At 45.9% G+C, this 26,110-nt stretch overlaps 1 protein-coding gene across 3 annotated transcripts in view; it reads right to left on the bottom strand.

The window, feature by feature from the left end:
* Positions 1-26,110, bottom strand: part of Akap12 (A-kinase anchoring protein 12) — an 84,887-nt gene that overhangs the window by 18,172 nt on the left and 40,605 nt on the right. Inside the window, exons 1-2 of one of the 3 annotated variants that reach the window (XM_087911977.1) lie at positions 4,673-4,832; positions 1,555-1,684 (exon numbers count right to left, since the gene is read on the bottom strand). Coding sequence is in view for 2 of the 3 variants with exons in the window: in XM_048419762.3 (XP_048275719.3) it covers positions 23,593-23,707 (115 nt within the window). In the remaining variant the exon portion in view is untranslated. Of the gene's footprint in view, positions 1-1,554; positions 1,685-4,672; positions 4,860-23,592; positions 23,708-26,110 lie in introns of those variants that run through there. The other 2 variants (XM_048419762.3, XM_048419767.3) reach the window with 2 other exon arrangements.

The raw sequence follows: 26,110 nt of genomic DNA, 5'->3' as shown, positions 1-26,110 counted from the left end.
GTGTTACAGTCTAACTATTTACAGTATATTAGGTGGCATAAGTACTCCGGGGGTGTTTAAACTGCGGTGGCAGAGGCTGTTAGAATAAAAACAAATTCTTTTCTAATGGACACGTTTTGTATGGAGATCTTGGAACCAGTTCCCCACAGATACCAGGAGATGGCCGCGCTCAGGAGACTGAAATGGAAGTATTTCACAAACACAACAACTTAAAAAAAAAAAAAAGCAACCTCCTGTACCTCACAAAATGTTAATACTTTTATCTTAATGTAGCTGTTCAATCTTGGCAACACCAATTTTTAAAACAACTAAAAAGGGGGAAAAAAAACCCACAGCGGTGCAACACCGCAAAAACTACAACATTCAATTTTCAGGTTTAGAATAACCAGCGCTCTCTGTCCCCAAGCACAGCTTACTCTGGGTGACATCTGGAACGGTTTAACCCCCCCCCCCCATCTCCTGGAATGTTTCCAGGAATTCTCCGCATTCTGAACCCACCCCTTCTATCAAAACATGCCCAGCTCAACTCAGCCCGTTCCAAAGCTCATCAGCTATGGAACCTCCAGCCAGAAGAACCTGTTTAACTGGGATTAACTCAGAGATGCAAAACCGAGTACTGGGTCATCCAGGTGACATCATTACCCTGCGGCCTTAGGCCACCAAAGGTGCAAGGGCAGGCCCTTAGATAGCGGCTGCTAAGTGATCCTTTAGGAGGTCAGGATGAGAAACTTCCTTTTAGGAGAAGAGAAAGCTCAGGAATCAGGGTTTTCAGGGCAATTGTTAGAAATAAACAATGGAACCCATAAAGCACCAAGAATACAACTCTTTGAACTCTTTGGACTACTGTTCTGTCCCTACCACAGATTAGGGCCAACATGCTGTACCAGCTATGTGCAGCGTGTCGCCCCGGCCCCCGCAATGATTTGCATAAGTGCACTATAAACTGTCTACAAAATGCATGAATGCTTCTCTGCTTTAATTTTTTTAATTAAAAAAAATAAATCTCTGGATCCTACCCAATTAAAAAAAAAAGAAAAAAAAAAAGACAGGCCTCATTTTGTAGCCCAGGCTAGCCTTGAACCAGAGGGGATCCCACTGCTAGATTACAGGAGTGACCCACCCACTACACCTGGATTCCCCAGTTTACTTTGGAGATTAAAAAGAATAATGCTTTTGCTCAATTTAACAAGGAGGAATATTATCAGCTATTCTAAAAATGTGTGAATTAAGGAAAACAGGAAAGATGCTTTTAAAAAGGGACTTATTTATTGTTAATTATGTACAAATGAGGATGTTAGTTTGTGGGCGTGCAAGAGTGCAGGTGCTCACAGAGATCAAAAAAAATGTCGGATCCCTGCAGCCGAGGTTAAAGGCAGCTGTGAGTCACCTGGGAAGGGCACTGGGTCAGATCGCAGGTCCTTTAAGAGCTGAGCCATCTCTCTCCAACGTGGAAAAATACTTTCTCTTAATTCAAAAAGAAGCTCTGGCCTGGTGTAGTAGCACATTCTTTAATCCCAGCACCAGGAGATCTCTGTGAGTTTAAGGTCAGCTTACCTGATTTTACATACCAAGTTCCAGGCCAGCCAGGGATATACAAAAACCTTTACTTTAAAGGGGACTTTTTTTTTCTTTTGGATGGCTTAGCAGGCAAAGGAACTTGCCAAACGACCCGAGTTGCTGTATCCTGGGAAATCAACAGAAGAAACAGAAATTTGACAAGGAAATTGTCTTCCTACAACACACAGCAGTACAAGGATGCATGCATGCACGCACACACACGTAATAAATAAGATGCAAAGTAAAAAATTAAAAAGTCCTGGGCTAGCACGGGCGCGGCAGAGTGCCCTTGCCTAGCATGCATGGAGCCCTGATCGCCAATCCCAGCACTGCACAGAGTAGGTGTGGCAACCCTGACCTGTAAGTCCAGCACTGGGAAGTGACACAGAAGCACCAGGAAGGTAAGGCTGTAAGGTGACCCTTGGTTACACAGAGACTTTGACGCCATCTTAGCCTAGGTGAGACCCTGTCTTAAAAAAAAAAATGAGGGGGCTGGAGAGATGAACTGACCGTTATGAGCAATGGCTACTCCTCCAGAGAACTGGCTGCTCTTCCATAGGTCCTGAGTTCAATTCCCAGCAATCACGTGATGGTTTCCAACCACCTCTAACTGGATCCAGCCTCTTCCGGCAATGTGGGCGGCTATGCAACCACTGTGAGCATTAGGGGACCTTTCCCCACCCTATCACAATCATTTCCTAGTGTCTATGCTCGGTTAATACTAATGGGAGTCGAGAATAATGGCGCTGTACTGTGAGTGATCCATCAGATCTCATTCAGGTTGTACTGTCTACACCGCGGGTGTCTGTGTGAGCTGGAAGAGAGGCCATAAACAGGTCTCTAAAATTTCTCCTACTTTCAGAGGTGAAAAGATGTTTCTTAGTTCCTACACGCACCCATAAACTTAAGTTCCGGGCTCCTCGAATGCTACAGAATGCTCTCTTCCTTCTTATTTAAACAAGGAGCTCCAAGCCTTCCTTGGCTGCTTTTCAAGATTCTGATGACTAAAGACTACTGAAAACACATCTTCCTTAATCAGTTACCGCCCAGAAAAACAGCCACACAGCCACTGAGATTTCCTTTGAAGATGCCTCCTTGCTCTTAACCTTTCTGTTGTTCTCCCCACCCAAATAAGGCCTCCCAGCCTGGGTTTGAACTCCTGATCCTCATCCTGTCTCTACCTTCCCAGTGGTAGGACTGCAGAACTGTGATACCATGCCGAGCTTCTGCAGGGCTTGGGATCAAACCCAGAGTTTCAGGCATGCCATCAAGCATTTTACCAATCGAGCTATATCTCCAACCCCTTGCCATTAAAGATTTGTGATCTCTTTCTCTCATTATTTCTCCCTTTAGACTGGGTCTTCCAGTGTTATACCAGCTTTCCTGGAACTCTCTAGGGTAGACCAGACTGGTCCTGTACCCACAGAACTCAGCTTGCCTCTTCCCCCAGAGTTCTGGGACCCAAATGTATGTATGTATGCACCACCATGCCCAGCCTCTTGTGCAGTTTCTGATTAGTAGCAAAAAGCACAACAATGCAACATTGTCCTTATACACACTGTGAAGTATATTCTAGAAAGCCATAGATCCAACCATTTGACAGTACCTTAAAAATTGGACAGTCCTCCTAATCTAATCACCCCACTAGTCTATCAACCCACTGAACCCCCTCCTGCCCAAGAAACTGAGCATGTGACAAACTAATAAAATACTGAATGCACAAAAGCAACACCTTATACTGAGAAATACTAGAAGAAAGTAAGATCCTACAGGCCCCCTTCTAAACACTGTTTGATCCGTGTAAGAACTAATGACTTGGGGGCTGGAGAGAGGGCTCAGCAGTTAAAAGAGTGCACAGTTCTTGAGGAGGCCAGAAATTCAGACCCTAGCACCAAAGCCAGGCAACTAAAAAAAGCGCCTGTAACTGCAGGCTTTAGGGGACCCAATATCTCTGGCCTCAGAGGGCGGGCACCTGCACCCACATATCCACACACAGACTGACACAGACATTTACACGTCAAAGTTTGGTGGATCTATTAATTCCTAGGTTTCACAAATTTCCACACTGGCCAGTGGTAGAAAGACAAGCGAGAGAGGGGACAGACAGACTGTGAAGGAGCCCTCAGCATAAACAAGCTAAACTATAGGAAGTGAGCGGTATTTTTAGCTTTGCTAGACTTTCGAATTCATCTACAATTCCACAGGGAGACACAGTTTTGGGGGGGGAGCAGTTACACGGAGAAAACACTGAGGCCGCAGAAAGTTTATGCTCCACTTTAAGACAACAGATTTGGCAGTGTCCATCTCAAAATGTTTGAATCAGCGCTGTTTTTAGAAATGGAAGCTAGCAAGTGGAGTTTAATTTCTGAGGGGGCGAAAGGGAACGAAAACATAAACACACAATCCCCTAAGAAGCCCATCCACAGCACAACTGCCTAAGACGCATTCTGAAAGCCTGGTGTAGGCAGCCCACTCTCTCTACGAGAAGGCATTCCATCAGGACCCGTACAACTAGATTCCTAGAAAGCAAGCACAGGAAAAAATAAACTTCATTTCTTTATGACTATTTCTTACTATCATCTTAACGGTGTTTCTTGCTATAGGTTTAGGAACTATGGTTTTACTAATGCCAAACACTTAAGCCAGAACTAAACTAAAACAGTCTGATACACGACTTCACCCCAACGTTCTTATTAGTATGCACCAGAAAGTCCCTAAGACTTGCAATTTCTCAGACACAGGAACTTTTAAAAAAAATGAGACTAACTAGAACAGGTTATCGGCAGCCAATGTGACACGTTTTCAACTCAGCTGGCTGCCTTGGCTCCTCGACAGCCCCCTCCCACTTCCCCAAGGGTAAAGAAAGGATATGGCCCCTAACTAAATGCATCTTTCCATTAGCGCTTCCAGGAAGATTTTGGTTTAAATAAAAATAAAGTGTGGGTCCATTGATACCTGCGGGACTATGGAATGCTCTCCTGAGGAAAGTGCAGAGCGAGAAGTTGAGAGCCAAAAAAGTTCCAGCCACTGTTCACCACTTGGGACTCTCCTCTGAGAGTCCCATCTGCAGGAGGAAAAAGTACTTTCCCGCCACCGAGGGAGAACCAAGTCTTACCTGTGATGGTAATGGTCCCCAGCATATTTAACAACAATCTTTGCCCTCCTGCGGCAGCTGGCAGAAACCTCCGTCTCCTCCTTGCTAACCCAGTAAGGCGTCGATGTGATCAGAAGGAACGAAGTCCCAACCACCCTCAGAGCGTCAGGGAGCCTCTCGCGCCCCGGAGGTGCAGCAATGAGCACTGAAGCCGCTTCTCCGCTAATTATAGGAGGACCCCGCCCTCGCCCCAGGCCCCGCCCAGGCAAGGCCCCGCCCACAAACCCTCCCGCCCACACCTCTGCCCTGACTTGGCCGCACGACCCAGGGAAGTCACGTGCCCCATTTTACCCCGCTTGTCTCTGTGAGTTGTCCACAGCGACCAGCCCGGGGACCTTTCTGAAGTCTCTGGGGTGAACGAGACCCCAAGAACCAGTATTTGATCCAAGCGGTGACTTCATTCCTGGCACCGACTCCTGCATCTCAAAACTTCTAAAATTATGTAAAGGCGATAACTGCACAGATATTAAATTCTCTGATTTTTAACGCCGTGTTCTGTGTCCTTCAGCTGGTTTAAAGGCGGATGCGGTGCTAAACGGCATTCCCCTTTCAAAGCCTATGGTATTTTATATGCTGCCATCTGTTTCCTACACACCGGCCGGTGTGAAGATCCGCAGCTTCTCTGCAGTCCTGTTCCCCAGGCTTTTCGCGAAGGGAGTTACAAAGCAACTCTTCAAAATTCACTCAAGACAACTTTTTCAAAAGCAGAAATGTCTGAGGCTTAGGTCTTTCCCTTTTACAGGGTAGAAATGAGCTAAAGATAAGGCTCAAACTACACCAACATTCTGTCTCTAACGTACAAGCCTATAGCAAATAAAACAGAAGCCGTATTAAAAATTCAGGCAGCTCGGTATTTCCTTTTCTGTTAGTCATGAGATTGTTTCTCCACAAAGACACAAGTAATAAATGAGCTGGGTCTTCTTCTTGGAGAGGTCCATTAGACACCCGGAGATTTCTTTTCTTTTCTCCTTTTTCCTATTTTATCACAGCGTGCATGCCTTGTTCGTCTGAGCAAACAAACAGCCTCTCCACACCCCGAAATGAAAGGTTTTGTTATTGCTCTTCAGACCTGAAGGCCTTACTCATTACTGTTTAGGGGCCTGGAGCGTGGGTATCAGTGTGGAAAAAAAAGAGTGGGCAAAGACAAGGGACACGGGAGAGGGGGGTGCTAAAGAAAAATCAAAGATAGGTTGAAGCCCAGCCCAGCTGTCGCACATGGCATATGGCCACTCCTTCTTGCCACCAGAGGGCGCGACGCACCATGTTCAGGCTTAGAAAGAGAAGAAAAGGCCAGTTCCCGCTAGGCAATTTCCGACAGCTTCCCAGACAGCACCTAATCTGGCTGTGAGTCTAGGTGAGCAAGGCCTTATCTTGACCCGGGAACAGACCTTTGCCCTTTCTCTGCATTTCAAACAGGGGGAGTTCCCGGCAGCTCAGTCACCACCCACCACACACAACTATCCCAACTGTGTGTGAAGAGGGATAAGAAGCCCCTAGAGGCAGAAGCCCCAGAGTGTCCCAGGAGTCCCGAAGCCCCCCCCCCCCTCGCGGGGCCTGAGGGGATATTGACTCGCTTCTCAGCTCAGGCTCTCCAGCTCTTCCGTGGATTCACCTGCTGAAACAATCGTATCACTAACACTTTCCCTTTTGACTCCAGATTCTAATGCTACTGCAATAGCTAAGGGGGAAATTCCCTAGGTAGAAAATTCAAACACAAATGAAGCTTTAAAAAAACAAACGAAACAAAAAACCAAAGCGAATGTATACTCTTTGCTCATGACACAGGAGACAATACCTACACGTCTAAAATGAAATTCTTAGAGAGGCAGCTAACGCCAGAAGGCAGAGCAATGGACGGTGTACTCAGGAGTTGGCTCTCCTAGCCCCACCCTCTGGGATACCGCCCTGAGCAGTGAAGGCCAGAGTGGGGTGGCAGGGCTGCTCAACAAGCCCTCTGGGTCTGACCTTATAAATAAGGGCCGTCAGTCAGGAGAAATGCAGAAAGGAAGCTCAGGCAGGAGGTCACCGTAAAAGCAAGCGACTTTCCTTTGCTGTCTCTTCCATTTCGCTCATGTTGAAATAAGAAGTTTAAATCCAGTATCACCATAAGAAAAAAGAATAGGATAATATAGGCTCGTCATTTGGTGAATGATAGGTGTGTGTGTGGCGGGTGGGGGGCTGTTTTCTTAAATCTGCACGACTCCACCAACAAATATTTGCCAAGTTCTTGCTCCATTTCTGTGGAGTGAAACCCACTGGGAGCCAATCAGATGCTGTCTTGAGCCTCAGGAATTTCAGTTGTGAGTGGCAGCTAAACTCAGGAAAAGATAATTTAGCTTACCCTGGGGGGTAACATTGAACTGGCCTAGGAAAAGATGGGGCACAGAGGGGCAAGAGTATGGTGCAATGCCTGGAGAGTGTGACTCTTAGGGACTCATGGTGTTCCGTATATAGCTACTGTTCCTAACAGCTCATGTGCAGAGGCCCAGGACAGAAAGGGAGAGCTAGAGATGCTGGCAAAAAATAACACCAGGAAGGATTTCTAAAATTTTAAGAACTTTGTAACTAGGCGGTAGTGGCTCATGCTTTTAATCCCAGTCCTTGGGAGGCAGAGGCAGGTGGATTTCTGTGAGTTCAAGGCCAACCAGGTCTACAGAGTGAGTTCCAGGACAGCCAAGGCTGCACAGAGAAACCCTGTCAGAGAGAGAGAGAGAGAGATACACATTTCTTTTCTTTTCTCCCCGCCCCCTTGCCACAGTCATTCTCTGTGTAGGCTCAGCTGTCCTGGAACTCACTCTGTAGACCTCAGACTCACAGAGATCTTTCTGCCTCTGCCTCCCGAGAGTTGGGATTAAAGACATACACCACCATTGCTTGGCTTGCACAAACATACACTAAGGCAAACTCATACACATGAAATAAAAGTAAAGAAAAAAAATCAAGGGAAAAGGTTTTTTTCAATTAAAAAAATAAAGAAAAATCTGAGAGAAATATTAGCGGACTCATGAAAAGATAGTCAACATTATCCACTAGAAATATGTAAATTAAATCCACTTCACACCCACCAGGATGCTAATAACCAAATGACAGCAATAACAGGGAATGAAAAACTGCTGCCAGCAGCAAGGAAAACAGCAAGGCTGATTTGGAAAATGTGTGGGACTTCCCCAAAGTCTAACAGTTGCCAGATGACCCAGCAACAGGTATACACCCAAGAGAAATGAGAACACACACCCACAGGAAAAGCCAGACATGCCAGTTCATGGTGACATCGGGAACAAAGTGACAGCAGCTTTAGCGTCCATCCACTGACACAGAGTAAACAAGTTTAATACATCTCCCTAAGGAAATAGCAGTGATTAAAATGAATGAAGTAGGTGGGGGCTGGAGGACTGGCTCAGAGCTGAAGAACCCTGGCTGCTCTTGCAGAGGACCCAGGTTCAATTCTCAGACCCCACAAGGCAGCTCATGCCTATCTGGAACTCCAGTTCCAAAGGACCTGATGTCCTCTCCTCGCTTCTGAAGATACCAGGGACACACAAAACAGTGCAGATATATGTGCAGGCCAACCAATCATGCGCATATAATAAAAATTTAAAAAGTGGTTAAGGTAGTCAGAACTGGTAGCTTACACCTATAATCCCAGGATCTAGAAAGTTGAGGCAGGAGAACTGCCACCTTTGAGGCCAACCTAGGCTACATATCAAAAACTAGCTTAGCATACATATCAAAAACTACCTAGCAAGACCATATCTCAACCCCAAACCACCTTCACACGCAAAAAGTTAAGATAATAAAACTTATGTAAACTTTGTTGCATGGGGGGGAAATGACACAGACATAAGACACAACTAAAGAAAACCACACTGGTGGGGGGGGGACTTACAATTGGAAATGGAGAAAGCTTCCCATACACTTATGTCTTGATAAGAAGCCTTGTTCGGGAGGCAAGCAGCCCCTGTCAGCATCAGTCATGGACTTTGTTGTCCAGGGTACACCCTCCCCTAGACTGATGTTTGCGAGCAGAGAAAGGTTCTCAAGATCCTTTGGGGCATAGGACTATTGTCTGGTGACTTCACCTATTTGGCCTCATTGCATGCACGGATGTCTGGAAGATTGCACAGGACACTGCATACCACAAGGGTCTACTCCAACTGCAGGTACAGACTGACTTGTCCTTTTTGGGGAAAGGGAGAGTATCTTGCTTGTCTGTTCTGAGATAATGACTTCTGTTGCCCAGGCTAGCCTTGAATTCCTTCTCTACCGATCTTCCTATCTCTGCCTCCCAAGTGCTAGAGGACAAAAGCATTCACTACTTGTACCCGGCTTTTTGTTCATTTCTGTTTGTTTCGTTTTGAGGCAGGATCTTACTGTGTAGATAGCCCAGGTTAGCCTCAAATTGCCACTTCCTGCCTTGGCTTTCCCAGGGCTGGGATTTCAGATGTGTGTCCCCATGCCTGGATCTCAACAGCAAACTTTAAACCACTTCTAGATTACTCATAACACCTAACAAAATGCAAAGCCTGGGTAACAGAGATCATACTGTCTTGCTTGGCGATAGTAGCAGGAAAAAAACATCTGCGCATGTTCAGAGAGCACACTAGCATGTACATGCCGAAGCATGCAGATTGTTTGATCTGAGGCTAGTTGATTCCATGGTTGACTGATTAGGTATGGAATCCGCAGCCCCAAAGGATACACTATATAGATTGACTTCTCTGTGTAGCCCTGGATGTACTGGAACTCACTCTATAGACTAGGCTGGCTTCAGACTCGGGGATCTGCCTATCTCCGTCTCTCGAATGCTGGGATTAAAGGCTAATAAAGGTTATACTGAATATCTCTAAGGACACTGACAATTTAGCAACAGGATAGCTGGTTCAACAGGGCTCTGTGCATTCAGGTCTCTGCCTATGCAGCAACGGCACTAGCTAATTGAATTTTACGGTCCAGAGGCACTGGACACGTTAACATAGATATGGTTATCTAAATTTGAAAAATCCAAATAAATAATCTGGAGAGCATGAAATTTAAATTGCTTAGAAAGCATGGGGGAAAATAAGCATTAAAAACTCAATTTGAAGGAGGGCTGGAAAGATGGACCAGCAGTTAAGAGTGATGCTGCTCCAACGGAGGACCCGAGTTTGGTTGCCAACTCCCACATCTGGAACTCACAGAAATTCACCTGTCCCTGCCTCCTGGATGCTGGGATTAAGGGTGTAAGTAAACCAAACCCACACCTATTTATTCAGAGCAAAAGCATAGAGTAAATGGTATATGTGATAAGTCCCAAATGTAGGTGTGACATGTATCATTTCAGCTAGACTGTCTGGCTAGCAAAATCCCAGGATCCGTCCATCTCTGCTCTCCTAGTGCTGGGATTAGACATGAGCCATAGCACCCTGCTTTTATGAGGGTGCTGGGGATTCAAGCTCTGGTCCTCATGCTTATATACATAGCCAGCACCTCACTCACTGAGCAGCTCCCCATTTTTCCTTAAGTCCTAATCCAAAGGAGTTGAAAAAAAAGGTGTACTCTGAAACTACAGACTGAGAAGAAATAACGACAATTGTATACATAACACTTCCTGATTCTCCATTATAGCAGTATCCTACCTCAACAACAATGGCAGCCTCAAACCTTCTAGTACCTACATTGGAAAGTACAAAGGAAAAAGGTTTTATATATATATATATATATATATATATGTGTGTGTGTGTGTGTGTGTGTGTGTGTGTACATATATACACATATATGTGTGTGTACATACATGTATATACACATATGCGTATTATATATAATATATATGCTTGGTCTCCAGGGAGTGGCACTATTTGAGAAGGATTAGGAGATATGGAGGAAGTGTGTTGAAGGTTGGAGGAACTGTATCACTAGGGGTAGCTTTGAAAGTTTCAAAAGAAAACACCTGGTCCAGTATTCCCTCTCTCTGCCTTCGTATCAGGACCTAACTCTAAGCTGCCACACACTCCCTCCATGGTCCTACCAGGAGGATAATGGAAAGACCCTCTGACACCGCAAGCAAGTCCCCAGTTAAATGCCTTCCCTTATAAGAGTGCCTTGGTCATAGTGTCTCTTCACAGCAATAGGGCAGTGACTAACACGAGTCGGGAATGAACTCCCCCCAAGTGAGTTGCCTAGATTTCTAGCAGACAGCTTACTGAATGGAAACGTGTGGTAGAGATTCTTTTCCGTGAGCTTCAGGAGGCTGAAATCTCCAGGAACCACGTTAGGGCTTAGGTCTGGATGGCGGCAGGTTGGACAGCAACACATCCATCATGCTGACCATGATGGAATCCCAATGTGTCTGAACACACGGAGCGGAAATTAACTTGGCGAGGGAAACATGGAGTGGAGATTTGACAATTGTGATGAAAACAAATTCATTTGCTGAGTCTCTTAGCCGTCTTGGGCAATGATACAAAGTACCATAAACCCGGCACACAGATCCTAGACAAGCAGCGCCCATTTCTTAACTATTAACCAAGTCTAGAAGTCTGAGATTAGCATGTCATCGTGGTAAGGGCCTCGTGAAGGCCTTCTCCAGGCCTGGAGACTCTTGACTGAGTTTCTGGGTGTTTTTGTTTCTTTGTATTTGTTATGCTGAGAATTGAATTTAGGGCCAGACACATGCTGTCAGGGATTCTGAAAAATCACTTTTAAGGGTTTGGCTAGATGGCTCAGAGGTGAAGGCACTCACTGCCAGGCTTGATGGCTTTAGTTAGATGCCTGTGGAGAGAAACACAGGAGAGAAACAACCAGGGACATTGCCCTCAGATCACCACATGAACAGTGCGGCATGCGCACAACACACGCGCATGCACATACCCACTGTAATGACAATCACACAAAATGAATGTAGTAACAATGACAGTTATCTTTTTAAATTTGCCATATTTGGGGCTGGAAGATGGCTCAGCACTTAAGAGCAGTAGCTGCACCCGTGGAGGTCGTGGGTTTGGATCCCAGCGCCTACATTGTACACAGACATGCACGCAGGCAAAACACCCATACACACGAAGCAATAAAAATACATTTTTTGAAAAGTTAAAACGGCAGGGTGTCTGCCTGGCCTAGAACAAACCCTGTAGACTAGACTGGCTGCCCAGCAAGTCCCGGGAACTTGAACCTCCTCAGCACTGAGGTTATGAGCATGCTCCATATCAGATCTGACTTTTTAAATGTAGCTTCCGGAGGCTTCACTGAAGTCCACAAGCATGTTTATCAACTGAACTGTCTCTCCAGTCCTTTTTCTTGTTTGTTTTTTGAGACAAGGTTTCTGTGTATAATAGTCCTGGCTGTTCGGAAACTCACTTTGTAGACCAGGTTTGAGTAGCCTTGAACTCAATGATTTTTGCCTGGGTCTGCCCTCCAAGTGCTGGGGTTTAAAGGTGTGCACTACCACTGTCCAGCTTTTTTTTTTTTAATTTTTTTTTTTTTTAGAATAAGGTCTTATGCATCCCAGGTTAGCCTTGAACTCAATGTATAGCTGAAGGGGACCTTGAACCGTTGTTCCCACTTTTAGCGCCCAAGTGCCTCTGGTATCCCAGCATGCAGCACCATGCCTGACTTTACCCTCCTGTCTTAAAGAGATTGAGAAAGCAACTTAGAAATGAGAACTAGCAAGTAATAATGAAATCTAGCTAGCTTTGGCAGGCTTCCATGAAGCATATTCCTGCTGGAAATAACCCTAAGTCCTTCTCTGGAGACATTAGGACAGATGAAAGGAAAGACATGTCGGATGCCTGCAAACAGGGCTGCCTGTGGAAGGGAGGTGAGCATACTGGAACTGACTGGGAGGGCAGCTAGAGGGAGGCAGACATTCAGGCCTTCTTTTATGGAGAAAACTCCCCAGAAGAGGCTACAGAGGGCAGAGACCTGACGTCCACCCTCACAGATGTCCTCCACTAAGGCTTCTTGGTCCCAAATCTGACTTTTGGTCTAACAACCACAGGGATGGTGACAAGGTAACTTCTCTCCCACTGCTGCGGGAGTATCTTCCGCTGCTTCAGCCAATAGTCGCTGAAGCACGAGCCCACGGTGCTGTGGGAGGGCCTTCCGCTCAATCAGCCAATAGCCACTGAAATACCAGCCCACTGGGGCGTGGTATATTTCTCTTTTAAAAAGAGCCACAGAGCTCGGCTCGGGCCTCTTGGTTGGCTCGGGCCTCTTGGTTCTGGCGCTTGGTCCCAGCTCCTGCTCCCGGCTCCTGTTCCAGCGACTAGGCTCCCTTCCTGACGGTTTATGGTGTATGTAAGTTTTACCCCCCAAAATAAATAACCCCTTAAAACATAACTGGTGTGGGATTGATTCGCCGTTATGACACCTCATTTGGGCAAGGATTCCTTCTCCTTTTTTTCTTTTCTTTCCATTTTTAGAGACAAGATCTCATGCACCCTAAGTTGGCCTTGAATGGGGCTAATGTGGCTGTGGATGACCTTTCATTATCTCCTGAGCGCTTCTTCACAGGCAGGTGCCACCACATCCCAGTTTAGTGTGGTTCTGGGGTAGAACCCAGGGTTTTGTGAGCGCTAGATAAACACTCCAACTGAGCCACATCCCCAGGCAATTGAGCCAAGAACGGTGGTTCTACCTAGAGATTAGTCTGGGCTATAGAACAAGTTCAAGTTCAGGGCAAGCATGGGGAAAGTCTCCCCCCCCCTTCTTTTTTGAGATAGGGTTTCTCTGTTTATCCCTAGCTGTCCTGGAGCTCACTTTGTAGAACACACTGGCCTCAAGTTCACAGAGATCTCTTTGTCTCTGCCTCCCAGAATGCTAGGATTAGAGCCGTGCACCCCTTCCTCCTGGATGAGTGTCTTTAAAAATAAAAAAGCTAAACAAAGTTTTAAAATGGGTCAGTTAGGGTGGACTCTGACCCAGACTATCTGGTGTCCTCCTCATGAGAAGAAATTTGGACACGTGGAGACATCCAGGAGTGTAGAAGAAAGAACACGTGGGTCAGCAGAAAAGCAGTCCCCTGCTAGCCAAGGAGAGACCCCAGGAGTCATCAAAACTGTTCATCAGACTCTGAGAAGGACAAAGGTCTGTCTCGATGTCATCTGGTCTGCTTTGCTATAGCAGACTCAACAGTGAGGTAATGGACACATGTTTGGCACTTTTCTATACATGACACACCTATGTTAAGATAAACTAAAGCTGGGGGCTGGAGACACGGCTCAGCCTAAACCAAACCAAAACAAAACAAAAACCACTTGCTGTCAAGTCTGGTGACTTGAGTTCGATCCCTGGGACTCATATGATGGAAAGAGAATCCTAACTCCAATTCCAACTCCGGTGATCTCTGTATAAGCACATGAACACACACACACACACACACACACACACACACAAATTTTAAACATTTAAAGATACATTAAAGCAGCCATGCATTGTGGTACACATCTTTAATCCTGTCAATCGGATGGCCGAGAGAGGGAGATTTCTTGAATTTTAGGCCAGCAGTGAGAGAAAAAAGATACACTTATTAGACCAATCATATGTTAATTTTTCACCTCAATAACTAATGCATATATCACTAACACCTAGAGAGCCAGGGGCTACTTGACTGTACTCTAAACAGACATTTGAGCGATAATAGCAATCAAAAAAAACCCCAAAACTCAAAAGTACTAGCACAAACTGGTGTAAAGAAATTTGTTGTTGTTGTTATTATTATTATTATTATTATTATTATTTTAGAGATGTCGTCATCATCATCATCGTTATTATTTTAGAGACCCAGTTGGCCTGGAACTCACTATATAAAACAAGCTGGCCTCAAATGAAAAAACCTTGAGGTTGTCATGTATTGATTTTATGTGTCTGCGTGTCTGCTACGTGTATGTGTGCATGCCTGTGCGTGGAGAGGACAGCTTTGTGGAGCCAGTTCTCTCCTTCAACCTCTATGTGAGTTCCAGGGATTTGAACTCAGATCGCCAGACTTAAGCAGCAGTTGCCTATACCTGCTGAACCATCTTGCTGACCCAGAGGCTGAATTTTAAACCAAGAGAATACATTTCCTTTGCCTAACTGCTAAGGCTGTGACCTTAGCTGAACACCCCCCGGGCCCGAGAGTGGTGTTATTGGAGGGTGCCACATGCCTTCAGGAGTAGAACTGTAGTGGGAGACCTTAAGTTATTGGGGCACACCCCTGAAATGGATTATGGGACGACCTCCTTCCTGTTCATTTTGCTTCCCAGCATGAGGTGAGCATCTCATTCCTTCATGTGCTCTGGTCCTGGTTATCTGGACCAAATCCAAAGCAATAGATGCCTCCAGTCTTGGACTTAAGCCTACAAAGCCGGAGCCAAACTGAACCTTTCCTCTTTGCCAGTTAACTTCCTTGGATATTTCTTCATAGTGGCAGAAAGTCAGCTAGCAGAACACGCTCACTGCCCTCCCCCATCACCCCGGCAAAGCACACAGCTCCAAACAGTGCAGGGGGCAGAACAGCAGAAAACTATAGCCTTCTATAGGTGACACCTCCAGAGTTAGCTGGCAGGGAAGTAATGGCATTTGTCAACATCTTTTCCATCTGTTCTTCCTTTTCAGTCCCGACCTTTCAGGAGCTCAGCAGAACAAATGCACAAGAAATCCATGTGACATCTTGGGACCACACTCATTATAAAGCCGCTGACCTCTTTTTTTTACACCTAGATGATCCTGAAGCAAGCTATTGTTGAACACAGTGTTCCCTCCCAAACCTTTTATCCAATTAAAATTAAAACTTCAAATCCAGAAAATGATTTTCAGCATCAGGTTAAGAAAAAAAAAAAAAAAAAACAAAGAAATCATTTTCTAAATACGCATAATGACATTTTAAGCACCTGCCCAAGGATGCTCAGGTGTCTACGTTAACTAATCCTCTGTGGTTTCTGGCCCAAAGGAGTAATACTGATGAGTCAGGCTTCAGAGATAGATGAGAACACTCATTTTACAGATAGAAACGGACTCCACCGATACAAACGATGAAGTCAAATGAAGGTCACATGCACGTGTGTGTGTGTATGAAATGAAATAAAATACCTTCATCTTGAGTTTTACTCCTCTAATACCAAATAATTTAGAAAGAGGACAAAGAAGCAGGGCACAGTGGCATGCACCTATCATCCCAGCTCGGGAAGCTGAGACAGGAGAATTGCCTGGGCTCTTCCAACACCAGCAGGGAGCAGGGAGGGATGGCACAAGCAAGGCCTTTCACCCAAGTTCAAGGCTTACTTTGCGTTAGCGCTCTTCAGTTTTCAAAACACCACCAACGCAACAGGACAGAGCTTGAGAAAACACCGTGCACCGCTACTGGATCTGGACACAAACCATGTGCTGGGGGGAGGAGGCCTTCCCTCTGTGCACAGAGCATTTCTAGGAATCCTTGTTCACTCATGGACAAGTCTGGGTGGTGCTGCATGCTTCCAGGTGATTGCAGATGCGCGCCAGCAGGAAGCACACGTTAGGGCCCAGCTGGGAGCTCTGGAAGGGTTCTAGCTTTCTTTCACCCCATGCAACAAGACCCAAAAAGCCAAGGTACTGGCAGGCACGGTATTTGCACCTCTAATGGCAGAACTGGCCAGGCAGAGGCAGGAAGGCTACCCTGAGTTTGAGGTCATTTTAGGCTAGACGGGGAGACTCTTAACAAAAATAAAGCAAAGCAGGTTACAACATCTAACCACAGGAAAGGAGCACCTTCACCCATGCCTGACCCTACTCTTCATCAGGGAGGAGAGGAGAGAGGCATCAAATGCCAGATGTTAACAGCTGGTACCAAGAAGAACAGGCAGAATGAAGGATAATGGGGATGGCCGACAGGTCTTCCTAAAAATCACGCAAGATTATGTCACAAGCTGAAATAGAAATCAGAAATCAGAAAATATTTCTTCTGAGTAGGGAAAGCACCCCTCCCTTAGCCAAAAAGCAGGTGTGGGATCATTGTCACAGGGACCAAGAGCGGAACTTAGCGCACATATGCTCCAGATAAAGTTATTTCGCACTCCAAAGGAGAAAGAATTACTTTCGATTCTAGAGTGGATTGTCTGTAAGGTAACAGGCTCACAGGGAGGATGGTCATTATGCAGCGGCCACCTTCGGTCTTCCCATATCCCAAAGGCATTCAGCGCCAGGGATAGGAAAGCTCAGACTCAATAAAACCAGTGACGACATAAGCACCGGTACAAAATGAATTCTCCACGATGCTGCACATTCAGCCATTAAATAACTGAGTCACGAGTCCTCCACTGACACCTGCACTTGGGGGATAATGTGGAGCTGTAGGAAAGTGGGTTACTGTGAAATGAGGACTAGACTCTCTGGAGACCTCGGCTTTAACCAACGCCCTTGGGGATGGGGAAGGGGCGAGCTGCAGGCTCAGCACGTGTAATGGAAATACTATCCTGTTTGCAGCTTCTCTACCATCCCGGGATGCGCTGGCTCACCTGGCTAACTCCTTCAAACTACAAAGCAGTGGAGGACAAACGCCAAGGCCATTGCCGTTGGCGTAAAATGCCCTCAGCTCTGGGTGTGCCAACTGTGCAATACCCATGTGAAGAAAAGTGACTGAAAGCATACACCACTGTTCTTTTACGCACGTGGAGAAGTGTCATTTTTGGTACGTAGACTCTGCAACAAGGCAAATCTCAGAGGAGAAACAGAGGCAGTGCGGAGTGCAGACCACGAGGTAGGGCACCTGCCTAGCAATTATGGGGCCTAGGGCTACCTAACAGCACCACAGAAACCCCCAGAAACTCCTGCCTTGTGAAGGGCACATCCAAATATATTCAGACCTGAGATACTGCTGGACCACTTGTAGGAGGTTCAGGGTTCTTTAGACATGCTGCTTAGCAACTAGTTATAGCATCATCAACAGAAATAGGATGTTAAGTTTTCCTTATCTGGGTCAGCAGTGCTGGCACAGATTTTTAATCCAAGCACTCAGGAGGCAGAGGCAGGTGGATCTCCATGAGCTAGTCAGGGGCTAGCCTGGTCTACAGAGCATGTTCCAGGATAGCCCAGGCTACACAGAGAAACAACCCTGTCTCAAAAAAATCCAAAACCAAACCAAAACAAAAAAAAATTTTTTCTTATCTGTTTGGGGAAACAGTAAAAGACACTTAGGGAGAGAAAACCAAGCAGTTTTGATAAAAAGTTAAATTGAGGGATTGCCTGAAGAGAATGTAGGTGAAGAAACTGACTCTGGCAGGTGAAGAAATTCTCTGTGACCCCGTACCCTCTGTAATTGATTATATTCATATCATCTCTGGGGTCGCTAATGTGTCTCAGTGGGCAAAGTATTCACCATGCAAACCTGAGGGCCTAAGTTTGATCTCTGGAAGCCATGAGAAAGAAAGGTAGGTGGGCAGCAGGCATCTTGTAATCTCAGCATTCCTATAGGAGAAACAGGAGGCAGAAACAGGAGAAGTGCCCAGAGGCTGTGGGCCAGCCAGCCTGGAGGATGCAGCGCTGTAGCAAACACAAGAGACCCTGCTTCAAAGGAAGGCGGGAGGCAAGAACTGACTTTTAAAGTTGTTTTCTGACCTCTCTGTATCTCTATGTGCGCGTGCACACACACACACACACACACACACACACACTAGTAAGTAAGTAAAATTTGTTTTGTTTCTTGAGACAAGGTTTCTCTATGTAGTTCTGGGTGTACTGGAACTCTTTCTGTAGACCAGACTGGCCTCGAACTCAGACATCCACCATCTTCTGCCTCCTGAGTGCTGGGATTTAAAGTGTGCACCACCACCACCTAGCTAAATATTTCCAAAGCTCACTCTGAAGTTCCATAGCCCTCTATGTCCCCACCTGTATAATCTACTTTTCAGTTTAGAACATATTTAGTCAACAGTTCTATCACTTACAGTTTCTAAGGGGGAAGGAAGAAGAGAAGGAGGCCAGGCAGAAATCTCACAAGGAAAAAATGTCTATGCCATTGAATTATCGGTATTTCTTAATTTCAAAAAAGGCAAGCAAGTTGCGATGGGAAACATTCACATCTGTCTGTCTAAAGCTGATGCTAACCGTCAAGTTCACAGGACCTAGAACAATCTAGGCACATGCATGAGGGATTTTCTAGACTGAGTCAGCCTCTGTCCTTGCCAGTGATGGATTACCTTCATTGGGGTTCAAGAACCACTCCAAAAGTGGGTACCATTCCTTGGGCGTGTTGTCTGGCCTGAGAACTGTATCGCTGCTCTCAGCTTCCTGGTGGCAGACCCCAGGTGACCAGTGTCAAGTTCTTGCCTCACGGGGTACTTGACTCACGGGGACCATGAGTCACAGTAAACCCTGTCTGAAATTGTTTTCGTCAGAGTATTGAATCACAGCAGTGAAACCAAATACAGAAAACTGGTACCAGAAGTGCTCTGGACTACATAGCCCAGGCTGGCCTTGAACTTGGAAGTAATCCTTCTGCCTCAGGCTCCCAAACCCTGGGATTATAGGCAGGTGTAAATTACTGTATTCAGATGACATTTTCCTTTTTCTTTTTAGTGGTGCTGCAAATCGAACCCAGAGCCCCAAGTATGCTATTGTTCTACCACTGAGCTACACCCACAACCTCAGAAATATCATCTATCACTTTACAGTAAGTAACCCTTCAGCAGGAATGCCCCTTGGTGGTAATTTACTCTCTTTGGTTTAGCTGAGCAAATGTTAAACGCCACCACTGGCCAATTCTCCCAAGGATTAATGTGGGTCTAAACTTGTTTTTATTATTAAGCAGACCATAGTAGAAACCAGAGTCCTCTAAAGCCTACAATGAAGTGTTTGCATATTCAAAACCGTGTTTCTGTTTATACAATTGTCATCTTTCAGGTAGGTTCTGATTTCCAGAAAGAGCCACGTTAACCTAACCACAGGGGTCTGGAGAGATGGGGGGGGGGAGAGTACTTGCTGGGCAAGCAAGAGGATCTGAGTTTGAATCCCCAGGGGCCATGTGAAAGTCAGGTGGGGCTGTGGGGTGCTATCACCCCAACGCTGGGGGAGGAAGAGGGAGATGGCAGACCCAGGAAGATGGCTGGTGAAACAGTGAGCTTGTAGTATCCTGAGGGATCCAGTCTCTGCAAACAAGGTCCAGAAGGCGGGTGATGGCCTCCTCTAGCCTCTGAGTGTATGCATGCATGTACACAACACATACACTTTCTCCGTAGAGCATCTACAGGCAGTGAGATGGCTCAGGGATAAAGGCCCTTGCTCTCAGGCCTGGTAACCGGTGTTTAATTCCTAGAACTCCCAAGGAAGGTTGAGAACCAACTCGCACAAACTGTCCTCTGACTTCTCTACACACACACACACACACACACACACACACACACACGCAAGTAAATAAATGTACATAAAAAAATTTAAGCACCTAACCACAGGCTTAGCACTGATATCAAAAGAAAAGCATGCAAAAATGCCGTTGAAGAATTTAACATAAGGATTCCGTCCACATCAGCCCTACTGGGCTGTGAGTTATTACAGCCAGGCAGATAAAATGAAGGTAAAAGCAATAGCACTTCTGCCTATAGAACAGGCCTCTGGAAGAGACTCTCATGGCGGCCTCTCCAATCCTCCCCAAGGATGGTGAGCCTTTCCCAGAAGCTGAGTTCAGGATCTTATGAAGGACAGAGTCTGTTTCGTTCCATTCTTTCAGCACTCAGCATTTGGGTTGTGCCCAGACTTCCCAGGCCAGCCATGGTCAACAGTCTGGGTCTCCTCAGGGAAGTCAGGAACACAGTCATGGGTGGAGACAGAATGGGTTTCTATAAAAGCTGGTGTTTAGCCATGTGGCTGGAATGTCCTGAGAGATCACATCTGGAGGGAAGAGAAAGGACAGCAAACAGCAAGCCTCCAGGAAACAGACTCTTAGGGACACCATGCTCTTGGGATCTGAAGGGACGAGTGCCTGACTCCACCCCATACATCCAGCCTATATAACAGTTAGGCCACATAATAAGCCCACTCATATTGTACAATGAGTAAAGGTGCTCGCGGTCAAACCTGACAACTTGAATTCCATTTCACACAATAGAAGGTGAGAGCTAACTTCTACAGGCAGTTCTCTGACTTCCACATATGCATTGTGGCACATACACACACACACTTCCACATATGCACTGTGAAGTGCACACACACTAACACAGGCACACGATAGAAAGATAGATAAATGACATACAGACAGATAGAACCCCACAAATTCACTCCAATTTCTGCACACGCACAAATAAGTGAGTGTGCAGAACATCCACGCATACCCATCATAAAGAAAGTAAAACATAATAAATTCTTTTGAAAAAAAAAAAAGCTCACTTAGAAAAAGAAGTTTCCTTTTTCTGTCATATTGTAGAGATCTCAAACACTCCACAAAATGTTCCCAAACAACACTGATTTTAGCCCCCTCTTATGTAGTCCTGGATTTTTTCCCTGGGCCTTCATTCAGCCTGTCCATAGCTGTGATACCACAACACAGTTTTGTCATCCACAAAGTTTATACTCATGAAACGTGCCATCAAATAATAATAATAATAATAATAATAATAATAATAATAATAATAATAAAAAGATTATAAAAATTCTCCTGGCCTTTTCAGTAAACTTGTGCTCTTGTTCTGAGCACATCCACGGCTCTCCCAGGCCACCTGCAGTCAGGGACCAGCAGGTGAGGCTCATGGGAAACTTCCTCCAGGCAGGGACAGTGCCGTGTTTGTCAGTTCAGGACTCTAATGACCTTGGTTCAAGTCTCAGGAATATCGCCTAGCCTACAACCTTGTCACAACTCCTGCTAATGACCACACAACTAGGTAGGTGGACAGCGGCGCGTGCTTAGAATACACAAGGCCATGGCTTCTAACACTAACGTGATGGGGGAGGTGGTCAGTTCAAGTGCTGGCATTGGCTGTTCTCAGTTCTGTTAACTAACTTTTCATTGCTTGCTGGGCTGTGCATCAAACCTGGGCCTTGCACACTTCAGACCTAGCCCTGATACTGATGTATCTGAATCTAACTTCTCTTCTGTCCCTGGATGTTATGCCCCCGCCCTTGATCTCAGAGAGCGGCTCCAACCTGAACTCTGAGCAGCTCTCATCTCTTGCAGCCTCTTCTTAGCCTTATTTTTTTTTTTATTGCATTTAATCTTCCACTGACCACCTTCCTGTGTCCCCTGGTGAGAAACATCAGAAGTAGAAAACCCGTTCTCAGTGATACACCTTCCCTGAAGCACCTGAGCCACAATGACTTCAAGAGGAGCTTTTAAAGTCACTGGCGAGCTGGGTGATGGTAGCACACGCCTTTAATCCCAGCGCTTGGGAGGCAGAGGCAGGCGGATCTTTGTGGGTTTGAGGCCAGCTTGGTCTACAGAGCTAGTTCTAGGACAGGCTCCAAAGCTACAGAAAACCCTGTCTCGAATAAAGAAAAAAGAAAAAAGAAAAAGGCACCGGAGAGCTGTGGAAGTGGTGCCGTCTGTATTTGGATTCCCAGAACCCACCACGACAGCCCGGCCACTGGCATGAGCATGTAATCTCAGTGCTAAAGAGAGCAGATCAATCCCTGGGGACTGCAGAGTCAGTCTATCTGAAAAGCTTCAGGCCAGCGAGAGCTCCTGTCTGAAAAAACAAAGTGGCCGGCTCCTGAGCTTATCCTCTGGCCGCCACATACACAAACATGCACCTGTACACACACAACCTTCCACACAGACACACCAGCCGCTATTTGGCTTAATTGAAAACGAACGCGGGAAGGACAAAGGCTTGGTCTTGGGGATTTGATTTGGGTCCACTCCAGCTGTCTGGTGGGTATTATTTGAAACTCGCGCACTAGGTCAGGGAGATACTCCGTCTGTGAGACTGTGTGTGCATTTCTGACTTTATATGGTGTCTGTGGTAATATATAAAGATCAGTGTTCCCACCAACTTCAAAGCAGCTCCCGGCTTGACGCAGCGCCGTGGGGGCACAGGAGAGGAGAAACGGGTTCCATGTGTGCAAAGAATCTTATCCGGTGAGGAAAGGCCCGACCTTTTCTTCTGTCTCTTATTTATATTGCACACAGGAGCCAAATTACTAGATGTCAAACCCTCATTGAATATATCTTCTAAAAATTATACTTGTTTATTTATATACCTTGCGCATACACATGTGTGTGTGTAGGTCAGAGAACCACTTTCAGGAGTCAGTTCACTCCTTCTACCATGTGGGTCCTGGGCATTGAACTCAGATTAGCAGTCTTGGTGGCAATGACCTTTAGCTGCTGAGTAGCTCAATGGCTCCACCATATCTTGAATTGAATTGAACATGACCCCAACGCTCCTGCCCCATGAACCAACATGGAAGCAACACTTTGGCTAAAGATGCACCAGCGCATTGATCTCTCCCCAACTCAAGAGCCAGAAACTGTGAAGCACGTCTCACTTCAGGCAAAGAGGTGTATGTAACTGCCAGGAACTCCGTGTGGTTGACATGGGCTTTTCAAGAGAGGTGCAAAACTGTTACTTTAATTTTTAGTTCAGGGAGGTGTTGGGCATCACTTTTCTAAAGCAAGTATGATTTTAGTATTCCAATGAGATTTACATCTGACATGGCACATGGATAAGGGACAATGATTTAAACAATCAAAAGCAAAACTATACCCATTAAGTTCCAGGTATGAATATTGAAGAACTAGATTGTGATGTCAACCCTTGAGTACAGGGCTGACCCCAAAGGGTCAGTTAAGTATCTCCTTTTGAGACCAGCTGACTGTATTGTTGCCATCCTCCACCATGAAGCAGTATGATACAGCGCTTTCTGTTGACAGTCTATGACAACCCAGTTCATGGCTCACTGTGAGTATGGCCTTCCCCCCAGCTCCCAGTGTCCTGCCGAAGCCAACCTGGCCTGCAAGGACAGCTTACCGTCTTCCACAATGACTTCTTCCTCCTGTCCATCCTGGCTTCCCTCTTGGACATGGTCATCTCCTTGTTCAGCTATGCCATTGACAACAGACAGCTGCCCATTCTTCTGCAGGAGCTGTGAGGAAGACAAAGCCACGTATACATGAGTTCAATCCATTCGTCTAAGTTAAAAGTGATGCTTCGATTCCTGGAGTATAGACTATGAAATGGAGGAACACAGAGAAAAGGAGGCTCCAGGATGAAGCTATAGTTCTATATCCATCTTCAGAAACCATAGAGAATACACGATGTTGCTGTGGGACAATGGTCTTGTACCCTGTCCCTTGTATTGTTGTAATAAAACGCTGATTGGCCAGTAGCCAGGCAGGAAGTATAGGCGAGGCAATGAGAACAGGAGAATTCTGGGAAGAGGAAAGGCTCAGTCTGCAGTCATCATCCAGACACAGAGGATGCAAGATGAGAATGCCTCACTGATAAAAGGTACCAAGCCACGTGGCTAACACAGACAAGAATTATGGGCTAATTTAGGATGAGTTAATAAGAAGCCTGAGCTAATAGGCCAACCAGTTTATAATTAATGTAGACCTCTGTGTGTTTCTTTGGGAATGAACAGCTGCAGAACTGGGCGGGACAGAAACCTCCATCAACAGGATGTCCTAAAGATTGACCCTTGTATGTGAGTGTATGCGGAAGTCTGTTTAGTCTATTGTCCAATCACTAGTCAAGATCCTGCTTCAGACACTACACTGAAGAACTCCGGTGAGTCTTACACTTTGCATTCGCACACTAGCATGGAAACCAGACTTCCTTAGTACCTTTCTTTTCACTCTTCCTTGTAGTGGTGGGGATCCAGGGTCCTGGTATGTTAGGGAAGAAATCTATCACCTCTGGCCCTAAAAATATTTTTTTCCTATCAAGTAGCATCTCAGGGACTCTGGTTTTACAGCCCACACCCACGCTCTTGGACGTATCCTACTCTTCCCCTGAGCATCCCTCCTTTCCACTAAAGCCTATTCCTAAATCTGCTAAAATGCCTTGTAATGAAGCCCAGCTCTCGAGCTGGAGCGATGATGGTTCTGTGGATAACGCACTTCCTGCCACGCCTGTTCACCCAAGTTTGATCTCTGGTGGGAGGAGAAAACCAACCCCCACAAGTTGTCCTTGGCCCTTCACACACCACAGCATTCATGCACATGTTTTATATTCTCCAGCACACACTAATACATGTTAAAGTTTTAAAGAAGGGGTGGCCCTGGGGAGATGGCTTAGGGTAAAGAATACTGACTGCTCTTACAGAGGACCCTTGTTTGCTTCCAACATGGGGGCTTCCAACCATCTAGAATGCCAGTTCCAGGGACTCTGATGCCCTCTTCAGGTCTCCAAGGGGACAAGGCACACATGGGACACACAAATACATGCAGACAAAACACTCACACACATAAAATAAATAAATCTATTTTGAAAATTGTAGGATCCAATTCTGCCTTTTAAAAACATTTTAACCTAAACAAATAAAACCGTGTTTCTCTGTGACTAGATGCAGGTTAAGAAAAAGTAACTGAGGTTTATGAACAGTAAGGTCAGGTTGGAGCTGATGTTTAAATTTTAGTTACTGGTATGTGTATGGGTGTTTTGCCTGCGTGTATGTCTGTGCAACATACACATGCAGTACCCAAGAAGGACAGAAGAGGACATTAGATCCCCTGGAACTGGAGTTAAAGACACTTGTGAACCACCATGTGAGTGCTGGGAATCAAACTTGGTTCCTCTTGAAGGGCAGCCAGAGCTCTTGACCACTAAGTTGTCTCTCCGTTCTGCAAAGTTGGTGATTAACCACACAATCACTAAGCGGCAGCCACACAAAGCTGAGCAAGTAACAGCAGCAGGAGGCTCCCAGACCAGGCTGGGAGTATCTAGGGTTTTAGCCAGAAGTGGGGGTGGGGGGTAAAAAGCTGAGAACTAGGTTCTCCTGGCAAGGGCTGTGTGAGAACTAGGGACACACTAAAGGGCGGGGAGGAGTGAGAGAAAAGGCTTCGAGGGCTCACAGCTGTTGTTCCCGCAGCCTAGAAAGCAACTGTTCTTTTTCTTATAAAATATCGCTCTGGGGCTGGAGAGATGTCTCGAAGCTTAGGAGCACTGGCTGCTGGAATGGGAGCCTGGTTCAATTTCTAGCACCAACATGGCAGCTCACAACTGTCTGTAACTCCAGTTCCAGGGGCTCCAGCACCCACACACAGACATACATGCAGGCAAAACACCAAAGCATGTAAAGTAAATAAATAAGTATTTTTTAGGGGTGTTGCTAAATGTGGGCCAGGGGGATAGCTCCTTCTATATTCTATAAAGGACTTGCCATGCAAGCATGATGACCCAAATTTCATCCTATAACTTATAAAAGATAGATAGATAAATAGATAGATAGACAGACAGACAGACAGAAGCCATCAGCTGGAACACCCATCAGTGGTAACACCTTTGCCTTCTGATCGAAGACCTGAGTTTGTTTGGACTCCCAAAC

The sequence above is a fragment of the Myodes glareolus genome, chromosome 1 (assembly GCF_982192425.1).
Source record: "Myodes glareolus chromosome 1, mMyoGla1.1, whole genome shotgun sequence".
NCBI lineage: Eukaryota > Metazoa > Chordata > Mammalia > Rodentia > Cricetidae > Myodes > Myodes glareolus.
This window is presented reverse-complemented; position numbering and strand designations above follow the sequence as displayed.